The following is a 25,473-nucleotide window of genomic DNA, read 5'->3' as shown; positions in this document are numbered from 1 at the left end:
GACTGGAGATGGTTAATAAAACTTAAAATGGGTTTGGGTATGGAGTATGGTTGGAGAACTTTTTTACACCAAAAATGAGATTTGGTGTATGATTGGAGGTGGTTCAATAATGCGTTAGCTACCAAATCCTCCATGCGCACTGTACCCTGATCACTCACCCGACATCCACAATAATGAATGTAGACTGCACTCGTAATTCAGATTTACTCCTTGTTTATTTCATGCATTGTTGACCCCATATAGTATAAGATCTCTCTTTGAATTCTTCATTTGTCGAAGTTCTATCCTCGCCTCATTCAGTTTGCCGGAGTTCAATTACCAGCAGTGCTACTACATATGAAACAAAGTTATTTTACTTTAGGAAAAGACACGTCAAATTCGAGAGCACTATCGTAACGTATCTTGTGTTACCGAAAGAAAATTTCCTCAAATCTGATAATGTATGGTTTAAAGTTTTGTTTCCGTATTTTCAATTAGTTTCAATTTTATTTGTGTACAATCTTCTTCCTCGATTACTTATTTTTTCCTTTTCAATTTTATTTGTGTACAATCTTCTTCCTCGATTACTTATTTTTTCCTTTGTTTGCAGTATTTCGCATTTATCTTTACTCAGTTTCGCACTTCATTTTTACTATAAATGGTAAGTAGGTCCTACATTCTACTAACTAATTTCACTCACATTTTATTATAAAACCAATATAAAAAAGTGGGTCTCATATTCCACTAACTTTTTCAACAAACTTTTCTTTACATTTCTTAAAATCCATGCCTGGTCACAGTGTTACTCCTAATGGGGGACGGAGGGAGTACTATAAGGGGGTGTTCGGTTGCCATGACTAATTATCACGAGACTATCCATCTAGGATTAAGTTGTGGGATTATTTTAGTTGGAGGAGGAAGCTATGACTAATTATCATGAGACTATCCATCTAGGATTAAGTTGTGAGGGTCAATCTTATGAACCAAACATGATACATATTTAATCATGAGATTTAGTCTTGCCAACCGAACACCTCCCTAAGCGTACCGTGTTTAAATTTTTAGTAATTATTTAATATTATAATGTTTTCATAAAAATCTAAACGGAACAACAGTTCCACTAGTGAGACTATATTAATTCCCAAACTCAAAAAATAAATACCGACAAAGAATTCTGAATCTCTCAATTATAGTGTGCTAATCTTGAGAATTAGTCCCAAAACCATTTAAGCTAAAATTAAAAATCTTATAAATTAGAACAAATAATTCAATGATGTTTGAAGTGTATGTGAATTAATTAGAATTTAATTACTCCCAGTTAATCAATTTTTCTTGATTCTTATGATGTGAACATAGTATGTCATGGTACGCATATTATATTGACATGTAAATATCAATGTACGGACTTTAAGCTTTTTTTTTTTTTAATTTTTTCAATTTTATGTTTGATCATGTTTTATATACCAAACAAAAGCAAAATACTTATTAGACGTTGGTTGAATATATGTACCATTTGTTGTAATCTAGATCTAACTATACATGCTCTACAATGGATTGGTGTTACAGTTGTAGCAAAATTGATGTGAATTATTTGAAGACGGAAGCTTTTGTTCGATTACTATGCCCTTTCTCGTCTCTGTGTGCCTTATATATCTACTATAAGCAAATCTTATTCTATAGACTATGATTATAGATAATGAGAAGTACACTAAAGAGAGAACTCAAAATAGTTGATCTTATTTTGCTGGACTTAGCAACATGAGATTCATGTATTCTGCAAGCACCGGAAGCCGTTGATTGTCATCATAACTATACATGAGCGGTACCATTCTTGCAAGATTAAGAGAAACTTCTTGAATGGGCCGTATTGAGTAATTGTTCAGATTGAAGCACTCCTTGTTGAGCCGTTTCCATTCTCTTTCTATCATATGTGAGACATGCTCTCGTGCTTGCTCATATGATACGCCTGGTTGATCATTCATGTAACATTGTATGTATGATCCATCAGTACCATTTTGATGCTCATCCTGTTCAGTTATCCAATTATGTGATTCTAGTGTTTTATTTAGAGTTAGTCAGACAAAGTTAAGATGTCTAGGATTAAAATTTCACTACCTCGGCAGTCCCTAAGTCGTCCCAAAGGCGAAGAATTGCAGCAACGGAGGAAATGAGATTGGATATATCATCCAAATTGGTAGCATTGTGACCTAAAAGAAAGAATAAGTGGACTAGCACAACATGCACCCCTGAGCTCACCTTTCCATTGGCTAAATACTCATTTGCATCTGGCAAATTCTCTGATGCAAACCATTTTGCTTCCACTAGAAATGCATTACACAAACTTGCCCACTGCATTAAGATACTATTGTATAAGCAACCATGGAATAGAGAATGTTCAAACCATCTTGTTGAATTTGAGAGTAATTAATTGGCATAACATAACAGCAAAACGTAAGTACCGTTTGGTTTAGAGAGTTGATAGGATTGTATCCATGATTTTTACAAATAGTCCATCCAATCTCGTTTGTGGTATCAAGCAATGACTTGTAACAAGGCTTCATATAGTCTGGCAACATATTCATTGCATCATAGTCCCATCTGTATAAAATTCATCAATATATTTTGTCATTTTAATCAAATCATATGAAATTCACATTTTTCCATATACTTAATTATGTGTGTAAATTGTCTTACTTTTGAACTGCTTCTGTAAAGAGAATCAATTCATCTATGGTCCCATAAAGATCAAAAATATCATCAATCAAATAAATAAAAGCAATGGATTTGGAGAGGTGCAGCCTCTGTGAAGATAGGCTGATATCATCAATCAGCATTGCCATGGACCATGTGTACCATTTACTTGGCTCATTTCTTGCTAGATTTAGCTCTCTTGTCAGTCCTAAATCTTTCCACCACCTGTAATAACGACAACCTCTTATCATTTTATTAAGAATTACTATATAGTAAAACCATGCTAAATTATTAAACTATCCTTCAAAAACTGTCAAAATCCATATGCTTACTTGGAAAGTTGGCGCAGTTCTTCTCTATGAACACATTTTCCCCGGAGAAAATCCATTTCCGACAGCTCTGTTAACGTTTTCGTCCATTTATCGATGCCTCTAACATCTCTTTGGAAGTTCAATCTTGCAATGCTTCTGTGGAAAGGGTGCTTAAATCTCATTTCCACAACGTTAGAATTGGTGTTTGCAGATATGTTCTTATCCAGTAGTTGGCTGCTAAAATGTTGTGCTTCGTTGAGTATGTTTTCTTGTTCAAAACTCAAATGTGTAGCTTCGAACAATTCAAGCAATCCCCATACATCTTGCTTTAGTTCATCTCTGAATTTCCCATCTCGTCCCTTGAAATTGTTGAACACATCTGTATATATATTATGGCTACATATATTATTATCTTCACAACTAAAATAAATATCTTGATATAGATTGAATTCTCGACCAGAATAAGTATTATAACTTGTAAATTTTCCTATAAATAATTGTGACATTTGCATAAACTTTGGAGAGGGAATTAACCTGCCGACACATGGTATCCTCTTTGTCTCAACATTCGAAATGAAAGGGAAACCTTAAGGAGAGATGATTGGTATCCACAAAAATCAACATCTCCTAATCTCAAATAATGCTTCTGCATAATTGTGTCAATCTCCTTCCGGTAATGACCGGCCATGCCTAGCCGTTGGATCGTGTCCACAAATATCAAGCTCTCAATTGGATCATCTTCTTCTCCCCTCGACTTCACTAAATCCCCAATCTTCTCCAATTTCTCTTCATATTCACTTGCAAAATAACCCTACACATAAAAGTTGTAACAAAAAGTATAAATAGATGCATGTGATTATTTAACATATAAAGATGTAACAAATTAACTTTAGTATACATATTTTGGCATCACAAAACATTACACTACTGGAGTAACTAGGCATATATACGTATTGGTTGTAGTCAGTGGCGTATCCAGGATTTTTAATCCGGGGGTGCAAAAATTAATTACTGACTTAAATTTCAAATTTTGACTAATTTTTTTGTTTTCTTTGTTATATTTTTTCAATTGTTCTATTTTTTTAACAATAAAATCTTTTTTTTTTTATTTTTATCTTTTTATCAAAAAACTTAATTTTAATTAAAAAACAAATAAATTTATAGTATCACATAAATTACACATTTGGAATGTATATTATATATTTGCAATACAAGTATTCATATTTTGTTAGTACCTAGCAATATATATACATGTGGGTGTGAATATAATGATTAAAGCAAAGTTGAATTGTAGTACTTAGTATAGATTAAAGCAAAGTCAAGTTTGGAGAAGAAAAAGTCAAAAGTAAAACTATCCCCAAGAGTATTCGAACAGGAGCGAATTTACCACTAGGCTACCGATGGATTTTATCAATATGTGACTACATATAGTATTAAACAACAAACTTTTGGGGGTACAGTTGTACCCCCTGTTCCAGTGTGCATACGCCACTGGTTGTAGTGAAAGAATATAGATTGAGTTGAAAATTCACCTTGAAAATGTTGTTATTGCTGGGATCGACATCAAGGTGGTAGTCTTGAAGTGTAGAAGCTACTCTCGGGTTAGCGAAAAATTTGGTGGTGCATTGCACGGGGTTTCTCCTCCAGGCGGTGGCGGCTTCCGACGGCCGCAGCATCAGAGGTCTGCAAGAATAGTGTTTAGGAAGAGGTGTGTTCATCACTAAACTAGACATTATGATCAACCTTATTAAGGACTAAATTCCCTCTTTCTCTCAATGCGTTTCATTCTTATTGAATGTATAATGTATATATAGTGTTGGATCCTACCCTCTCACATAGCACACTAATTTACTAACAATCACTCAACCAAACATATGGAAACATGTGTCCTAGAACAATAGGCATATTTTTAAAACTTGTGCATGATTTTGACATTAGGTAGGTCGTAAACGGTGCTACTTCCTCCGTCCCACTATACTTTTATTATAAAAGTAATGTATAAAAATATGATTCACATTTTACTAACTTTCAACACACTTTCTATTACTATTCCTGTCTCTCAAATTTTGACACACTTTGACCCAGCACGGGTTTTAAGAAATGTAATGAAAAGTGAGTTGAAAAAGTTGGTGGGATGTGCGTCCTACTTTTAAAGTATTAGTTTTATAATAAAATCTGAGTATGAATGAGTTAGTGGAATATGGGGTCCACTACAAAAAATGATAAAAAGTGAAGTGTGTCAAATATTCAGAGACGGACCGAAATAGTAAATTGTGTCAAAATTTGGGGGACGGAGGTAGTATATATTTTAACACCCATGCCGAATTAAAATGTGATATCTAATGGCTGATAGAGTATGGAATAAATAGAATATAGACTGAAAGTGAAATAAAGGAGTTAGTGGAATGCGGGTCCATACCGTAAAAGGTAAGCGTGACAAGTATAGGCGACGGACCAAATAGGAAACTAGTGAGATTTAATGACAGATGGAGGGAGAATATAATTCTCATTGTTGCATATTTAATTCTATGTAATTTTTATTTTAGTAAATTCAGTCTGTGTTAATTTTTTTCATAATTTGCAATTTCATTAGTATCATACTCCATCTGTCCCACAAAATGACACGTTTTCCTTTTTAGTTTGTCCTAAATAAGATGACACATTTATTTTTTTGATAATTTTTTAATATACCCAACTATTTTTTGTCACTCCTATTAACATATTCATCTTTCTTTCTTTCTCTATTTAAATATTTACACCCACCTTTTCTCTCTTCCATTAAACACATTAATCAATAACTCTCAAAATCCCGTGACGGCTAAGAAATGTATCATCTTTGCCGGACGGAGGGAGTAATTTGGAAATAAGAAGTAATAATATGAAAAATGATAAAAAAAAAATGAAATAAGTTTGACTAATAAAACGAAACTAGTTTATTTATAAATACTACCTCCGTCCACCAAAATTTGTCCATTTTTTCATTTCCGTCCGTCCCTTAAAATTTGTCCCATTTCACTTTTATCATTTTTGGTAGTGGACCACGTATGCCACCAACTCATCCCTACTAACATTTTATTATAAAACTAATGTATAAAAGTAGGACCCACAATCCACTAACTTTTTCAACTCACATATATTACATTTCTTAAAACTCGTACCGGATCAAAGTAGGACAAATTTTGGTGAACGGAGGTAGTATTATAAATTATACTCCTATATATATAAAGGCTGATTTTGAAGGCACTGTTGATAATGCCCACCTTCTTGTCAATTGCATATAAATTAGCCACGTTAGCAGAAATATATCTCCAGACGTGCACTATTTTTGCACCATTCATAAAGCATATTCTAGTAATGAGTATTGTTTTAAATATGGAGTATATTAGTTAAATGAATCTAAATAATACATTAGCAACCAAATCCTCCATGTGCACTGTATCCTCACTCACCAAACTTCCACAATAATGAATCATGTAAATTTTTTTAACTCTGTCCCTCTGAAACTAATTATAATATCCCTGCAGACTAAATGACTCATGTCCTTATAATATAGACTGCACCTGTAATTCAGATTTACTCCTAGTTTATCAAGATTTTTTTTAATGTCATGTATTGTTGATCCCATATAGTGTAGGATCTCTTTTTGCATTCTTCATATGTCGAAGCTTTAATTTGTTCTCATCTCATCCAGTTTGCCGGAGTTCAGTTGTCAACGTTACCGCTACATATGAAACAAAGCAGGGACAGATCCATATTAGACTCACTAAGGGGCAAATGTTCCACCTCAAAAATATTATTTATACTATTTTGATTATAAATTTAAAATTTTTAAAAATATCTCATATATATGCCCCTTCTCTAATCCCTATATATGCCCCTTCTCTAATCTTTAAAATATCTTCATGTGTATTTTTGCTTCATCTATATAGAATTTCTGGCTCCGTCCCTGAAACAAAGCTATTTTTATCTTTGGAAAAGGACACGTCAAATTCGAGAGCACTACTGTGACTTATCTTGTCTTGCCAAAAGGAAATTTCCTCAAATCCTATAACGTATGGTTTAGAGTTTTTTTTTTATTATTATTTTCAATTAGTTTCAGATTAATTATTTCTGTACAATTTTTTCCTTGATTACTTTTATTTCCATTGTTTGTAGTATTACGTATTTATCTTGTACCTAGTTTCATAACATATAGTACTACAAGTTGTTCGATTTGCAAGATTGTATCTTATATTAAATACGTAGTGTGTTTGATTCATAAGAATGAATCTCATAACTCAATCCAAGATGGATACTCGTGAGATAATTAGTTATGGCCAACCTCCCCCAACTAAAATATTTCTCAAAACTTGATCCTAGATTATATTTTAGTATTATTTTATTTAGCAAACCGAACCCCACTTAAGCCTAATATCTTTAAATTTATAGTAACTATTCAATATTATAATGTTTTCACAAAAGTTTAAACGGGACAACGTTCCACTAGTGAGACTATATTCCAGAACTAAAAAAATATATATATATCGACAAAGAATTAGTCCGAATCTCTCAATTATAGTGTGCTAATCTTGAGAATTAGTCCCACAACCATTTTTACTAAAAATTCTAAATCTTATAAATTAGAACAAATAATTCAACGATGTAAAGAATTAATCCATACTAGACATATAAATATATAGAAATGTGTTGGGATCAGTGGCACATATCCGAACTCCACATTAATATGATATTGTCCGCTCTGAGTAAAGAGCTCGTGGTTTTGCTCTTGGGATACTCCCCAAAAAGCCTCATACTAATGGAGTTGGGGTAGTCCATTTATATGCTTGCAACTCTTGTTCATTCTCCTATGTGGGATATTGCTTGCCCTCACATAATGTAATCAAATACAAACTCTAAATATTGTACAATCTCCAAACTATGATCTGACAGTTAAAAAATGTCAACAGATTATAAAATAACAACAACATAAAATATCAACACAGTGTCAACAGTTGACACCGTATTGACATTGTGTTGACATCAAAATCTTGATAATTTACACTGTGTTGACATTGTGTTGACGTTGTATTGACACTGTGTTTAAAAATTTAAAGTTTGTACAATATATATGAGAGCTAGGCATAATGGGTATAATTAATTTATTATCCTTCAGCAAGAGACTGGCCCTTCACCGAGAGGTCCCTCTCTCCCATACGGAGGACCTTTTGGTGGTCCCTCATCATCACTAAGAGGTCCGCTTCTGGAGATGGACCGGAGCAGTATTGGGTAAATATCCTATAGGGTAATACCCTACAAAGTACCCTCTAGATACGTATTCTATAGGGTATTTACCGGTAAATACACAAGCTAAAATTATTTGGTTTTATTCCTGAACTATAATTAGGCTTTATTTGATAACTACCACCAAACATACACTATTGGATCCAAAGATATAATGGGGTCTCTAATAGTGTCATGTGTTAATTAATTCTCCGCCCGTCTGCAAAATATTGTCCAAGCTTGATTAGACACAAGTTTTAAGAAATGTGTAGAAAAGTGAGTTGAAAAAATTAGTAGAATTAGAGCCCCACATTTATATATTAGTTTTATAATAAAAATGTGAGTGTAAAGAGTTAGTGAAAAGTGCAGACCATTTACTAAAAATAAAAAATAAGCAAAGTGGTGAACTTTTCACGGAAGGACCAAAATGGTAAAATTGGACAATATTTCACCGCAGGAGTAGGAGGGAGTAGAATTTAACTACTCCCAGTTAATCAATTTTCTTGATTCTTATGATGGTATGTCAACACAATTGTGTTGACATTGTACATATATTATATTGACATGTAAATATCAATGTATGGACTTTCTGTTATTTATTTATTAATTTTTTTATTTTATGTTTGATCATGTTTTATATACCAAACTAAAACAAAATACTTATCAGACGTTGGTTGAATGATATGTACCATTTGTTGTAATCTAGATCTAACTATATTTGCTCTACAATGGAAGTCTGGTGTTACAGTTGTAGCAAAATTGAGTACACTAATATGATGAGTTGATCTTATTTTGTGGCTCCAATGATGCTGGACTTAGCAACATAAGATGGGTTAATTCTTCTTTTGTTCTAGCTTGGTAATAGCATTTCATTTTAATGAAGAAGAATAAATTTGTTCCCAGTTAGGGAGTGACGCATAAAGGTTATGCGTCTTTATAAGTAAAACGCATATCTGTTATGCGTCTTTACTTAATGGCGCATAAGGGTTATGCGTCGTCAAGTAAAAACGCACATAAAATTAGCGTTTTGGAGTGACGCACAACAGTTATGCGTCTTTATTTAGTGACGCATAAGCATTATGCGTCTTTCATTAGTGACGCATAACCGTTATGCGTCTTTCATTAGTGACGCATAAGGGTTATGCGTCTTCCAGTCGCGATTTAAACCCAGCAGAACAGAGGCAGAAACACATTTCGACAGAGACAGCGAGCAGACAGCGAGGAAAGTCGCGATTTTCCATCTTCTCCGGCGCAATTGTCCATGTTTTCCGACGAATTTCAAACATATTCGGTATTTGTTCTTCAATTTGGCTACATTTATCATTATTCGTGTTTATTTTGCTCTACTTTGTTAGTTTTACCCAATTTATTAAAAATTAGGGCTTATAGAAAAAATGTCCCTCATTGTTGTTTTTGGAAAATGTTTGTGATGCAGAAATCATGCAAGTATTTGTGAGTTTGTATTGGGGTGGTAGAGTAGTTCAACTACCACATATGGGTATTGGTTATGATCCACCTCGTGCGAGGAGCTCCATCGTATTAAATTCGTGTGTTTTCTATTCTGAATTGGTAGCAATGATATGTGATGCGATGAGAGTAGATGTGAACCAACACACTATAGAATTATTGTGGAGACAATGTATAGTGTTTGCTTCCGGGATGAGTTATACATGTTCTGTGATTTGCAATGATGAAAGTGTAATGTTTATGTTCAACAATGCTCAAAATTCAAGTGGGTGTATTGAATTATTTGTTGAGTATTCACCTGTTAGAAGTTCAGAAATCCCACGAGTTGTTGATTTTGGTAGTGGATCATCTGCGAGGGTTGAACTTTTGAGCTCTGAATGTGGTATTGGATCATCTGCGAAGGGTGAACATATGAACTTTGATCATAGTATGAATGAGCAGAGAGATGATGTAGATGCTGTTGATGTTAGTGGTGGATTGAATGATGAGGTAGATGTAGCAGATGTTCTTAATGAGCCAACAACACTATCTGATACTGAGCCAGAACCCGATCTCTGTGATGGTGATGGTTCTTCTGATGATGGTGATGGTTCTTCTGATGATGAGCTAATACCATGTAAACCTGTTGTACAAGGTGAACAACCACTTCCGGAATACAACACTAGAGGGTTGAAATTCTTTCACGAATTACCAAGTCGTCCTTCTGGAGTATCTGATGATGGTGTTGATAATGAACACAACAATTTGTATTGGGATGAGAATGAGCCGCATCGGATTGTGTTGGGAACAAAATTTGATTCGAAGCTACATGTGAAGACTGCTATAACTATGTGGAGTTTGTGGCAGGAAAAACAGTTTAAGGTCGTCGAGAGCAAATTAAGAAGGTGGCATGCCGTATGCAAATTTCCTGCAGGAACGACAGCAACAGGTATTGGCATCATCAGCACCACCGACGCTGAAAAAGCAAGGGAATGTAAGTGGGAGGTTTCAGTTACTCAAAGGGCGCATGACGATATGTGGGAAGTTAGAAAGTGGGTGGGGCGACATGACGATATGTGTAGGCCATCGTGCTAACAGAGATCATGCTAACTTCTCATCGACAATGATTGCTCTGTGTATTCGACATCATGTGCGACAATGTGCCGATTTCAAGGTCTTCTCAATAATAGCTGATGTTCAAGACATATTTGGTGTGTCAATCAGTTATAAGAAGGCATGGTATGCAAAGAGAAAGGCTATAGAGTTTGTATATGGTGGATGGGAGGAATCATTTAGGCAGTTGTCAAGCTACATGTTTGAACTCCAGTCACAGAATCCGGGCACAATTGTTGAGTGGAAGCACAATGAGCTATTGAGTCAGAGACGTACAAATGTGTTCAACTATGTTTTTTGGGCATTTGAGCCTGCAATACATGCTTTCCAGAAGGCTGCACCGGTGTTAACAATAGACGGGACTCACCTCCGAGGAAGATTTAAAGGTAAGTTGCTTGTTGCTTGTGGTTTTGATGCTAACAAGACATGCTTGCCTATTGCATATGTTGTGGTGGATGAAGAAATCAATGACAGTTGGTCGTGGTTTTTGGATCATGTAAGAACTCATGTGGTGAAATACGAGAGGAATGTGTGCATTATATCAGATAGGCATAAAGGAATCTTCAAAGCAATGGAGTCTGTAATCATGACAAGAGCCCCGCAGATACACCACAAATTTTGTTTGGTCCATGTGAGGGCAAATGTGTTGAAGAAGCACAAGGGCCCCAGTTTGAAGGCCATGATCTGGAAGTTGGGGGTCAGTACTCAGGTACGTAAATTTGACAGAAGAAGTCGAGCACTATCTGATGTCAGCAGTGGTGCGATGCGAATGCTTGATAGGATTACAAAAGAATGTTGGTCACTATGCTACGATGACACACTTCGATGGGGGGTGGCCACAACAAACATGTCGGAGTGCTACAACTAGGGCTGGCAAAATATACCGTCATACCGAAATACCGCACTTACCGTACCGAAAAAAATACCGAAATACCGAATTTTCGGTATACCGTACTTTTCGGTACGGTATGATACCGTACCGACAAATTAAGGTACGACAAAGGTATGGATTTTGCATATACCGAGGTATACCGCACCATACCGCATCATACCGCAGTTACGGTATATACCGCAAAATTACGGTATATACCGTAATTTTGCGGTATAAACCGTTAATAATTATATATATTTAATATATTTATTATTTATAAAATTATACTAATATTTATATTATCAAAATTACACCAGCCATCGACCATCAATGATTCAATATTCATTATCCCTAATTCTAAATCACAATTCTCCAATCCGCCGCCGCACCACTCCGTCACCACCACTCCGCCGCACCACTCCGTCACCACCACTCACCCGCACCACTCCACCACCGCAGTCCGCCGCAACTAATTCACTCCACCACCGCCGTTCACCGCAGCTGATTCACTCCACCACCGTCGTCCGCCGCAGCACTCCACCACCGCCGTCTGCTGCCGCAGATTCACAGAATCTCTCTCTTTCTTGTATAATATTGGTAAGTATTATAGATAATTGGTTGTGAATTTAATTTTTATCTCTTTTCCCAATTTTGTCTAATTCATTGGGTATTTGGGTTGTTTGTTCGGATTTAGGAATGAATTAATGGGTGTGAAGTGGGTATGTGTTGTTGGCTGTTGTTGCTATAATATTGTGCAAAATTTCTCCTTTTGTACTTGATTTAATGATTCTTCAGTTTGTAGACAAGGTTTATTGAATGGAAGAGCAAAAAAACTTTATTTTTTGTGTGATATTCCAACATGGTCTAAGACCGTGCTTACATACATCTTCCAAACCAAAAAATGTACAGTAAGAAATTAAAAAGTAAAGGTTATTTTCAATATTTTATACATCAAACCGGTATCATTTGCGGTATACCGCGGTATATCGCAACACGGTACGGTATACCGAAATGTCGGTAAGGTAAAGGTTTTCAAAGATTGATATACCGAATTTTCGGTATACCGCATTGCGGTATACCGAAGAATTTGGTAAGGTATAGGTATGACATTTTCTCATACCGCAGTTTGCGGTACGGTATGCGGTATGAGATTTTCGGTGCGGTATACCGTACCGTGACAACCCTAGCTACAACAACGTGTTGCGGGGTGTTAGAGAGTTGCCAATTAGAGCTTTGGTTGATTTGACATTTTGGAGTACGGTGAAATGGTGGGTGCAGAAGAAGACAACAATTGAACACACTGAAGGTGAGTTAACCCCGTGGGCGAGGGACATGCTTGCTAGGAATGACTCAAAGGGGCGAAAACATTACATTACTGTAGTTGACCGAGATACAGGGAAGTATCATGTCCGAACTCGAGGAAGAATAGAAAATGGATTGTCAAAGGGCAACAATGTACAAAAAGTCAGGTATCTGGAGTCGACGTATAGTTGTGGTAAGTGGCAGACGTGGAGAATTCCTTGTTCACATGGTTGTGCAGTTGCTAGAGACAGAGGTCACGTCATGATTGACCTTATAGATAAGTCCTACTACCTAAGTACATGGAGATCACAGTACTATGGTGAAAATTCATTTGATGCACCAAGACACGAAGATTATTGGGTTGAACCTCCATGGAAATTGCGCATCACCCCCCAGCAGTTGATTCCTAGAAGGCATGGCCGAATTAGAAGAAGGAGGATACGTAATCAAATGGATGTCTGCGAGGAAGATGAACCGAGGGCTCCCCGCCGTTGCAGAAATTGCGGGAAAGAGGGGCATGACCGAAGAAATTGCACAGACGGTGCTGTTCAGTAATTTCGTGGTATATATTTCCTTGTTTTTGGCATTGATTGAGTTGTGCATTTGAGAGCTATTAGTTTTTTTATTGACTATTTTTGTTGATTTGCAGGAACAGCTGACAAGAGAAGGCATGGCTTCGAAGCTGAATATCGTTGATGTTTGTTTTTTGCTGCAGAAACTGATGGTGGATCTTATTGGACAGTTACTATGTTTATTTATCAAAATTTTGTGGTAGATGTTGTTGACACTTATTATATTGACTTTTGTTGACAGTTATTATGTCAGATGAATATTGTTGTCATTTTTTTTTATCCAGGTGGAATGATTATTTGACAATCGATACTTTGTATTGTCAATTTTGTAAAAAATTTCCAAGAATTTACCTGAAAATTGCAAGAATTAAAACATATAAGTTCACACTAAAGATACAAATGAAGCCCCTATCAAACACCTATTTCCCCGAAGGCGTGAATTTTGTTGGAGCTTTCCCTTTGTTCTTCCTTGTTGAAAACCCCCTCAATACATTATGCATAGCCTTCCCAATCTTACTTGATGAACTCTTCACTGTTGGTCGTGACGATCCCTCGGTGGGTGGTCGAGATATTACTACTACATCATCTTCCTCACTCCCTGATTCCCCACCCTCTTCTTCCTCGCCCTCACCCTCTTCGTCCTCGCCTTCTTCTTCCCCAACCGAATCCACGAATTGATAATTCTGGAAGTATGGATCACGTCCTGCTAGCGCTGCATTCCAATCAGACCCACCGCCAAAGAATGAGTCACATGATGATCGTGATCCCTATTGCGAGTGCTCGTGGCTTGCGACTGTGACCCTTGGTAGACAGTCCAACCTGGGGGATCGTATTCTGGATGCAGTGGCGATGGTACCGTATACTCGGGCTGCGACTGCGACAACCTATGCTGTCGTGTCCACCCGTGTCCACTCGTCCGAACACCCGGCAATCCATGACGAAGAGAAGTTGGTGGGCGTGGCGGCATGGCCACATTTCGCCGTTGCGAAGCTGGATACTCCATCACATCAGTGTGGTTCGTCGCACGAAGGGCCTCAGTAGCAATTTCTCGGATCTGCCGTAACCGAGGGTCGTTGTCGTGTTCAGAGGTCAAATGTCATATCCCCTAAAGGGCCTCAACCTAGATAATACAAATATAGAATCATTATTATCAATCTATACAATCAATCTATACAAACATCAAACTAAATACATTTTTATATACAAAAACATAACATACTGTCAACTTCAACGAAGAGGCTGACTCGTTCATCCCAACTGTTGACTGCGTCCCAGGTTGAACTAGGTACGACACTGTGATCCTATTGTACCAAGCCATATAGCCCGGATGACAGGAACCTTCCATGGACGCCGTTGCATGGTGAAAAGTTGATTGGGACCTGTCGTGTCTCAAATCCCATTCATCTATGTAGAATTTATGTATCTTTGCCCAATCAGCACCCTTCCTCCCACGGCGGTGACTTTTAGACAAATGTCCCGCATCACCTAGCATCCTATCACGATACTCAGGAATACCTTGGTAGCGGTTAAATTGTCGGCAACTCGTCCAGCCTCGTGTGCCTCGACAAATGACCAACACACCAAGTAAGTGTCGCACAAGAAGGATGCAGTCGAATCAATGCAGTAATCAGGCAGGATACAATCTGTATACGGTGTCCACACAAACTACAAAAAAATAATATAAATATCAAAATTAATTTCATAGTTCAGAAAATAGTAAATTCATTAACTAACCCAACAAAAATAAATTTCACCTGACCGGGACGAATCAGTGATAACTGATCACGATAATGAGCTACTGAATATCGGGGAGCATTTCCAATTTCAGTAACTCCGTGCCACCTATACAAAACATTTATGTCAAAAGTTAACAGAGAAACATAGTTAAGTGAGTTAATGTAAAAAATACATTACTTGGCTCCAGATGGGGTATACGGCGTGTGCATAGGCGATATCAAAAAGGATGACCTCAATGTGGGCATTCTTTCCCACGCCCATAGCTACAAAAGAACCATAGGTCCACCCACATCTCTTTTCTGTCTGCCTATAGATGCCTCGCATAAATAATGATACAGAAACGCTAAGGCAGCGCTACCCCAACTGATACTAAACACGTCAAAGGCATCGTCAAAGGCATTCAACCACATAAAGGGGACCTTGCACCCTGTGGTGTCCGGTATAATAAGACCCCCTAACAAGATCAGCGCATGAATACGTGCCATTTGCATGTATACATAATCATACAGCCCATCTTCCAAAGGTATCGTCGTTTGGTGGATAAGAGATGTCATTAACAAACCGCCCTGCTTCGTTTCATTTTCTACGTCAGGTATCCATCCTAACATATCTCGACACTTGCTGGGCCAATCGTCATATCCGATAGGGTAGTCACGGTCAGTGAAAACACGACCGTCGGCTCTCAAGCCCCACAAGCTTTGCACATCCTGTAAGGTTACAGTAACCTCTCCAGCTGGTAGGTGGAAACAGTGTGTCTCAGGCCTCCAGCGCTCGATCAAGGCAGTGATAAGCTCGTTGTCTATCCTCAGCGGCCTTCCACATTCCAACAAGCCTTTGAAACCCCATACATCAAGCCAATGTTTCACAGTTGGATGTATTTGCACTGTCCAGACCTTACTTTCCGTCCGACGAACTCTAAACACATTTGATGTGCCATTCGCCAACAAGGAGGCTGAAATGTGTTCGGTTTGATGAAAGAGTAATGATGGATCCTCAGGTCCATAACATAACTGTTCTTCAGAACTTGAAGATGCCATCTGCTTCAAAATAATAGCCCAAATTGAATCAACATTCCAACATAATCATAAACTCTAAACTCAAATTGAATCAACATTCCAACATTCTTAAGTTCAAAATAATCACCCAACTTAATCAACATTCAATTTTAATCACAACAATCCAACTTAAATTGCAACTACAACTGAAAAACACACTTCAATTCAATTTAATCATAAACTTCAACTTCAACAATCCAACTTCATCAAAAATTGAATCACTTCCTAATTATATACATGTGAAACACACAAATAGGCAACAAAACAACAAAAATCTTCCGAAATTTCATCAATTTCATCCTAAACCCTAACTTTGTTAAATTAGGGAAAACATACAGAAATTAAGCAATAAGGGATAAATGTAGCCAAATTGAAGAACAAATACCGAATATGTTTGAAATTCGTCGGAAAAGATGGACAATTGCGCCGGAGAAGATGGAAAATCGCGACTTTGCCGCTGCCTGCTCGCTGCCTCTGTCGAAATGTGTTTCTGCCTCTGTTTTGTCGGGTTTAAATCGCGACTGGAAGACGCAACATAAGATTCATGTATCCTGCAAGCACCGGAAGCCGTTGATTGTCATCATAACTATACATGAGAGGCACCACTCTTGCAAGATTAAGAGAAGCTTCTTGAAGGGGTCGTGTTGAGTGATTGTTCAGATTGAAGCACCCCTTGTTGAGCTGTTTCCATTCTCTTTCTATCATATCTGAGACATGCTCTAGTGCTTGGTCATATGATATGCCCGGTTGATCATTCATGTAGCATTGTATATATGATCCATCAGCACCATTTTGATGCTCATCCTGTTCACGAATGATATCCGCAAAATTAGCTATCATGTGTGATCCCAAAGAATCTCTTTAAACGCAGTCGAAAAAAATTCAAAAGTTCACTACCTGGGCAGTCCCCATGTCGTCCCAAAGGCGAAGAATTGCAGCAACGGATGAAATTAGATTGGATATATCATCCAAATTGGTAGCATTGTGACCTAAAAGAAGGAATAAGTGGACTAACACCACATGCACCCCTGAGCTCACCTTTCCATCGGCTAAATACTCATTTGCATTTGGAAAATTATCTGAGGCAAACCATTTTGCTTCCACTAGAAATGCATCACACAAACTTGCCCACTACATTGAGAAATTGTATAAGAAAACATAGAATAAAGCATGTTCACACCATCTCGTTGAGTTAGAGAAACGTACCGTTTGTTTAAGAGAGTTTATAGGATTGTATCCATGCTCTTCACAAATGGTGCATCCAATCTGGTTTTTGGTATCAAGCAGTGCCTTGTAACACAGCTTCATGTAGCCCGGCAGCATATTCATCGCATCATAGTCCCATCTGCATAAATTTGAATTAAATCATAGGGAAATTTACATTTTCCAATTTACTTATGTGTATAAATTGTTGTCTTACATATTAATAAGAAAGCAGGGGATACATGAATAAAGCACAAAGAGAAGCTAAGCTTAGAATATCAATATTTGATTTCATTGAATTGACTGATCATTCGTGAAGTTACAGGTGCAATACACCTCAATCCTACATATATAGTGAAGCTTAGAACATACTAGAATATGGACACATATGCCCGACAATGTTCTGCAAGCAACAAACAAGAGAGAGAACAAAGATCTGAGCAGCTGATGAGCTGTCTCTTGAGTTAGCTCTTATCCAAATTGGTTCTTTCTTTCATCAGAATATCTTTCCATTTGGGAATGATTTTGCCACGTTTCATACTAGAATCAGACGTGGCTTCCACATGGTTTGCATCCTCCTCAGCAAGATTATCATTTAGCATACACAGGTTAACACCTCCCCTCAATTCAAGGGAGGCTAGGGAACAAACGCGGAGCTTGTTGCGGAGCCTCGCGAAGAATTGGTGACTCAGAGGTTTTGTTAGAATATCTGCAACTTGGTCGAGGGATGGAACATGTCGAAGGTCTAGTTGATTAGCTGCAACCTTATCTCGAACAAAATGAAGATCAAGTTCAATGTGTTTGGTCCGAGAATGAAGGACTGGATTTGATGCCAATGCTATGGTGCTTAAATTATCAATCCAAACAACAGGGGAAGCCTTAGGATGTCGACCCAATTCGGATAGCAATGACTGAATCCAAGTGATTTCAGAAACAAGAAGAGCCAAGCTGCGATATTCCGCCTCGGTGCTGGACCTCGATACTACTTTCTGCTTTTTAGCACACCAAGAAATTAGGTTGTCACCATAGTACACACAGTAACCTGAGGTTGAGCGGCGATCATCAACGTCGGAGGCCCAATCAGAATCAGAAAAACCAGAAAGAGTGGATGAAGAAGCAGTTATATGAATCCCTAAATCAGTTGAGCCAACTAGATAGCGAAGGATCCGCTTGACAGCTTTCCAATGGTGGTCCAAAGGACAAGACATGAACTGACTAACTTTGTTGACGGAGTAACTCAATTCTGGCCTCGTAATGGTAGCGTATTGAAGAGCCCCAACAACACTACGATATAGTTTTCCATCAACTGTTGGTTCACCTTCAAATTTGCTCAGCTTAAGATCAGAAACCATAGGAGTAGGGGAAGTATTGGCAGCCTCCATCTTCACCTTCTTTAGAATCTCCTTGATATAGGAAGCTTGAGATAAGTGAAGGCCCTGAGAGGCTTTAGATACTTCAATACCCAGAAAATGTTTAACCTCTCCAAGATCTTTGAGAGCAAATTGGTTATGAAGTTGGTTGATCGCACGCTGAATGCCAGAGGGGGAATTTCCAGTAATAAGCATATCGTCCACATACAACAACAAATAGATAGTTTCAGATTTTGAGTTGTGGAAGAACAATGAGTTATCTGCCTTGGACTGAATAAAACCAAGATTCAAGAGTGCTGAACGAATGGTGATAAACCAAGCTCGCGATGCCTGCTTGAGACCATATATGGCTTTAGAAAGTTTGCAAACCATACCTGGAGCACCCTGCTCAAATCCAGGAGGCTGATGCATATATATTTCCTCTTTCAGATCCCTATTCAAGAATGCGTTGTTAACATCAAGATGGCGTATAGACCAGCCAGATGAAACAGCCATGCTCAACATGATTCGTATAGTGATAGGCTTCACTACAGGGCTAAAAGTTTCAGTAAAATCAAAGCCAGCTTCTTGAGAAAATCCTTGGGCAACCAACCTAGCTTTGTGCCTAGCCACTGATCCGTCAGCATGTTTCTTAATCCGAAAAATCCATGTACAGCTAATGAGATTCTTTCCGGGAGGAAGAAAAGTGAGTGTCCAAGTCTTATTTCTCAATAAAGCAAGAAACTCATCAGTCATAGCACATCTCTACACGGGAATAGCAATTGCAAACTTAGGTGAATGAGGGATGATTAGATGGAGCTCATCAGGCTTGATGGAGGAATGAGAATGGGTTTTGGCAGTGAGTGCTTTAGGTTTGTAGATGTCTCGCTGAGCCCTGGTTACCATATGGTGTTGTCTGACTGGGGCAGGAGGGGGGGAATGAGTAGGTGAATGAGAGAGAATAGGAATGGCAGGAGAAGATGAAGTATCAACAGGAGAGGATGAAGTATCAGCAGAGGAAGCAGGTTCTGTGATCAAAGGTAAAATGGGAGTGTTGATGATTAGAGTGGAATTGGTAGAATTTTGATTATTGTAAGCATCATCAGTGGAAATAGGAAGAGAAGAGGGATAAGAAACTGATTGAGGAATGCTAGGAGCATGATCAGTGGGTGTAGGAGTGGAAGTGAGAGGAACTTGGTGGATATGTGAAAAGACCTGAGATTGAAAGGCAGGGATAGATTTATGAGGAAAAATGGATTCATCAAAAACTAAATCCCTTGTAATTATGACTTTTCCATTACCTAAAAGTGCTTTGTAACCTTTATGAGATGAGCTATAACCTATGAAGGTGGCAGAAGCAGACCTAAACTCAAGTTTGGACTTGTTGAGAGGTCTAAGGTGTGGATAACATAAACAGCCAAATGTTTTCAGATCATGATAGTTAGGCAATGATTTGTAGAGCTTTTCATATGGTGAGGAGTCATTGATGATGGGAGAGGGAAGCCTATTGATGAGATAAACAGCAGTTGCAAAAGAATCATCCCAGAAATAGGAAGGAAGACCAGACTGATCGAGGAGAGCAAAACCCATCTCAACAATGTGTCTGTGCTTCCTTTCAGCCATGCCGTTCTGTTGCGGTGTGTAGGGACAAGAAACACGATGATGAATACCTTCTTGAGTGAGAAATGAAGTAAGGCCCCTATATTCTCCACCCCAATCACTTTGAAGTGATTTTATTTTTGAACCAAACTGAGTTTCAACAAATGATTTGAAATGTTTGAATACAGCAGTAAGCTCGTCCTTAGTTTTGAGGAGATAGAACCAAGTGAAACGACTAAATTGATCAACAAAATTGACATAATATCTAAAGCCATAATATCAAAATTGACAAAATTGATCTTGCCTGCACCAAGCGAGGAGATAGGCTGGATTCGGTCTGGACGAGCCTCCTGCTCCTTCAATCATTTTAGGAGGTATGACTTGATCCTCCATAAGATATGACTCAAGCTCATAACCCCTAATGGTGGTCATGATTTATTGTTTCCAGACAAGAAAATTGGTGCCATTGAGCTTAATAGCTATAGGATGGCTTTGAGATAAGAAAGGGAAAGTGGTGTAGGCTGAATCAGCACCACTTCCATTAGTGTTTGAAGAGTTCTCTGCTTCAGCCATTTTTGTAGAAAGAAACGATCAAAGAAAAGAAAAGCAAGAGGCTACAGAGAACCTAGGATTAACCTAGGCTCTGATACCATAATAGGAAAGCAGGGGATACATGAATAAAGTACAAAGAGAAGCTAAGCTTAGAATATCAATATTTGATTTCATTGAATTGACTGATTATTTATGAAGTTACAGGTGCAATACACCTCAATCATACATATATAGTGAAGCTTAGAACATACTAGAATATGGACACATATGCCCGACAATGTTCTGCAAGCAACAAACAAGAGAGAACAAAGATCTGAGCAGCTGATGAGCTGTCTCTTGAGTTAGCTCTTATCCAAATTGGTTCTTTCTTTCATCAGAATGTCTTTCCAGCTGGGAATGATTTTGCCACGTTTCATACTAGAATCAGACGTGGCTTCCACATGGTTTGCATCCTCCTCAGCAAGATTATCATTTAGCATACACAGGTTAACACATATGAACTGCTTCTGTAAAGAGAATCAATTCATCTAAGGTGCCATAAAGATCAAAAAAATATCATCAATCAAATAAATAAAAGCAATGGATTTGGAGAGGTGCAGCCTCTGTGAAGATAGGCTGATATCATCAATCAGCATTGCCATGGACCATGTGTACCATTTACTTGGCTCATTTCTTGCCAGCTTTAGCTCTCTTGTCAACCCCAAATCTTTCCACCACCTGTAATTCATTTTAAAAATTATATATACAAATCCATTCTTACCATGGAGCATAATGAATCCATTTGCTTACATGGAAAGTTGTTGTAGTTCATCTCTATGGACATATTTTCCCCAGAGAAAATCCATTTCCGACAGCTGTGTTAACGTTGTTATCCATTTATCGTTGCCTATAACATCTCTTTGGAAGTTCAATCTTGCAATGCTTTTGTGGAAAGGGTGCCTAAATCTCATCTTCACAACATTAGAACTGGTGTAATTAGCAGCTAAGTATATATGCAGTAGTTGGCTGCTAAAATGTTGTGCTTCGTTGAGTATGTTTTCTCCTTCAAAACTCAAATGTGTAGCTTCGCATAATTCATGCAATCCCCAAACATCTTGCTTTAGTTCATCTCTGAACTTCCCATCCTGACCCTTGAAATTGTTGAACACATCTGTAAAAAAATGTTGAATGTAATGAAGTACAATTATTGGTTTTTAATGAGGTGGTGGGCATGTTTGTTTGTTCTGTTGGTTTTCTATAGCTTTCGGTGGTTGCGTTTGTTAGGTGTTTGTCTGTATCAAATAAAAATAGCATCAACATTGGAGAGGGAATAAACCTGCAGATACATGGTGTCCTCTTTGTCTCAACAGTCGAAATGAAAGAGAAACTTGATGAAGCGATGAATGAAATCCACAAAAATTAACATCTCCTAATTTCAAATAATGCTTCTGCACAATTGCATCAATCTCCTTCCGGTAATGACCGGCCACGCCTAGCCTTTGGATCGTGTATCATGTTCTCCGTCGGATCATCTCCGTCGCCCTTAAGCTTTACTAAATCTCTCATCTTCTCCAATTTCTCTTCGTATTCACCTACAAAATAGCCCTACACAATAAAGTTGTAATACTACATGTCCACATGTTGAGACCAAATGGGCTTAAAGAAAGTAAGAAACAAATTTGTGTTAGTTAACAACAGTATAACAGATGCATGTGATTAATCAATCACTAATGTTAGATGTATCTTAAATTTTTTAACATATAAAAATGTAACAAACTTTATTATACATCTTTTGACATCACATAAACATGTCATTAATTACTCGAGTTACTAGCTAGTCAAAGGGGTGGGAGGATCGGTCGGCCGATCCCATCGTGAATCCAATAGTTTCATCAGAATCGAGATTCAGAGCTGCTGTCGAACCCACGGAAGTTCCGCTCAGATCTCATAGGCCACGAGGCTGGGAGACGTGAGATGGGTAGAGATACTCGATCATATTTGCAATTTTTTCAGATTTGAATTGCAGCGAAATGAAGTAAATATGAAGTTTTAGGATGGGGAGTTAGCTAGACAATAATAGGATCAAAATGCAAAAGTCTATTATTTGACTCATTAGCCCATTTATTAAGCCTCTATTATTAATTCCATCTTTCTCTTAATGATGTGACATTTTAGTCCCTCACTTTCTATTATAGGAAATATTTTTATTTCTAAAGAGGTGAATCTAATTTTTCACTTACAATATTTTAATAAAAAAATATTCTCTCCGTCCCACATAATTTGATCCAGTATTTCATTTTGGGTCATCCCACATAATTTGACACACTTCACTTTTACTATTTTTGGTATTGGATCACATATTCCACTAACTCATTCATACTCACATTTTATTATAAATTATAAAACTAATAGTAATTTAAAAGTTGGACCACATCCCACCAACTTTTTCAACTCACTTTCCATTAAATTTCTTAAAATCTGTGTCGGGTCAAAGTGTCTCAAATTATGTGGGACGGAGGGAGTACTAATTTTTCACTAACAATATTTCAATAAAAAAATACTATTTTTCACTGACAATATTACAATAACCTCTTTTTTATTTCTCTTATTTTATCGATTGTACATTAAAATTTATTTTTCTATAAAAATTTATATTTATAAAGATAAAGGGTAATGCCTATAGACATTCAATATTGAAGTTTTATAATAAAAAACATATTCGCTCCGTCCTGCTTAAGATACACATTTTCCTTTTTAGTTTGTCCCAACTAAGATGACATATTTCTTTTTTTATAAATTTTCTCTCTCCAATTAATACATCCAACCACTTTTTCTCACTCTTATTAAAATATTCATCTTTCTTTCTCTCTCTATTTTAATACTTACACCCACCTTTTCTCACTCTAATTAAACACTTTAACCAACAACTCCTAAAACCCCGTGCCGGCCAAGAAATGTGTCATCTTAACCGGGACGGAGGGAGTAGTATTTAATAATAATAATAATAATAATAATAATAATAATAATAATAATAATAATGATAATAATGATAATAATAATAATAATAATAATAATAATAATAATAATAATAATAATATTAATAATATTTATACATCGACATATAAAACCATATAGTTAAACCATAACTTGAACAATAAAAATGATAAAAACCAAAAATCACGCTCTACTAACTTTTTTTTACCCATTTTCCATTTTCATTATATTTCTTAAAACTCGTGCCAAGTCAACTTATAATACTTAATCTTGAACAAGAGGAGTATTAAATTATTTGTATGATCTGTTTCTTAATATTTAAAGATATGGATATTCGTAGAAATGAACTATTGTGCATAATAAAAGAAAAAGGTTGAGAGATGGAGATAGAATAAAGTAAAAGAAGGTAAGTAAGAGAGAAGAAATTTTTGTAACAAAAGAAAACGATCAACTATAGTGAGATAACCCAAAAATGAGTACGACTCAGCTACATGGGGACGGAGGGAGTATCATTTTTTTCAAAACAAGTGCTCAAAATGAAACACACCTACCACAGTGGGACGAGTGAAAGTATAAATTATATATACAGTATATTTTATACAAGTAATAATAATTTAATTATTATACTCTCTATGTCCCCTAAAAATAGAAACTCTTTCCTTTTTGGTCCGTCTCCTAAAAATAGAAACTTACTACTCTAGAAAATTTCTCTCTCTAATGAGGTCGGATCCATTTTTGACTAATACACTTTTTTTACTATATCTCTATTACTTTGTTAATTTTGCATTAAAGCTCGCGTCGTTTCAAAAAATGTTATTTTTCACACACGGAGAAAGTATATTGTGAACTCATCGTTAAGATGTGTCAATGGCTAGACATATTGGCTATAGTGAAAGAATAGAGATGGAGTAGAATCATCACCTTGAAAATGTCGTCGTTGTTGGGATCATCAAAGTGGTAAGTAGAAGCTCCTCTTGGGGTAAACCTGCATTGCATGGAGGATCTCCTCCTAATAGTGGCGGATGCCGACTGCCGCTGCGTCGGAGATCTGCGAAATTGGTATTCAGAGAATGGTGTTTTCATCAACAAACTACACATTTTAATAAACCTAATTAAGGACTTGCGTTACATTCTTATTGAATGTGTTTGTTGTTAGTTCTTGGTCATATATATCCTCTCAACATACTATTTAAATTTTGTGTCCTAATATGTTAGGCAATATGCATGTTTTTACCTAATGGACCCGATTATATTTTATTTCTGTTAAAATTAAATTTTACTGTTAAGGTGAAAATTGATTAATCAAAAAAAATGATTGAAAGTACTACTCCCCCTTCCCATAAAGTTATATTCCAAACTTTTGAAATGGATGATTTTTTTTAAAAATTGGTAAAATAAGAGATATGGAAATAAAAATAGTAAAGTAAGAGAAAAATAGTGAAATTAGTGTTAGTGGATTAG

General features: G+C 36.9%; 1 protein-coding gene and 1 pseudogene across 3 annotated transcripts; both read right to left on the bottom strand.

Annotated features, from left to right (window-relative positions):
- Window positions 1-1,688: 1,688 nt before the first annotated feature.
- LOC125212871 (tricyclene synthase Oc15, chloroplastic-like) lies at window positions 1,689-4,770 on the bottom strand. 2 transcript variants are annotated; one of them, XM_048113153.2, is made up of 7 exons: window positions 4,514-4,770; window positions 3,516-3,792; window positions 3,003-3,360; window positions 2,674-2,895; window positions 2,439-2,577; window positions 2,095-2,328; window positions 1,689-2,006 (listed from the first exon to the last, which is right to left on the bottom strand). In XM_048113153.2, the coding sequence occupies exons 1-7, from the start codon at window positions 4,712-4,714 to the stop codon at window positions 1,716-1,718; spliced, it is 1,722 nt and encodes a 573-aa protein (XP_047969110.1). In that variant the 5' UTR covers window positions 4,715-4,770; the 3' UTR covers window positions 1,689-1,715. The 2 variants fall into 2 exon arrangements, with proteins under 2 accessions (XP_047969110.1, XP_047969112.1); XM_048113155.2 differs by having other exon boundaries at window positions 1,689-1,945.
- Window positions 4,771-16,846: 12,076 nt separating this feature from the next.
- On the bottom strand, window positions 16,847-25,110 carry LOC125209432 (tricyclene synthase Oc15, chloroplastic-like; annotated as a pseudogene). Its single transcript, XR_016136220.1, has 7 exons — window positions 24,934-25,110; window positions 22,355-22,623; window positions 21,829-22,189; window positions 21,533-21,756; window positions 17,543-17,681; window positions 17,234-17,467; window positions 16,847-17,140 (listed from the first exon to the last, which is right to left on the bottom strand). The product of XR_016136220.1 is annotated as a tricyclene synthase Oc15, chloroplastic-like (transcript).
- Between the last annotated feature and the right edge of the window lie 363 nt (window positions 25,111-25,473).

Source organism: Salvia hispanica, chromosome 3 (assembly GCF_029641045.1).
Source record: "Salvia hispanica isolate PSC_SH4W2 chromosome 3, Shi_PSC_v1, whole genome shotgun sequence".
Lineage (NCBI taxonomy): Eukaryota > Viridiplantae > Streptophyta > Magnoliopsida > Lamiales > Lamiaceae > Salvia > Salvia hispanica.
Note: the sequence above shows the minus strand (reverse complement) of the source record. Positions and strands in the feature narration are given on the sequence as shown.

Excerpts from the sequence above, each read along its gene's own strand:
- LOC125212871 (XM_048113153.2), bottom strand. The coding sequence starts at position 4,714 with ATGTCTAGTTTAGTGATGAACACACCTCTTCCTAAACACTATTCTTGC. Across the intron at positions 2,896-3,002 it reads GAACTGCGCCAACTTTCCAA|GTGGTGGAAAGATTTAGGAC; the intron begins GTAAGCATATGG and ends TCGTTATTACAG. Across the intron at positions 2,578-2,673 it reads TTTACAGAAGCAGTTCAAAA|ATGGGACTATGATGCAATGA; the intron begins GTAAGACAATTT and ends AATTTTATACAG.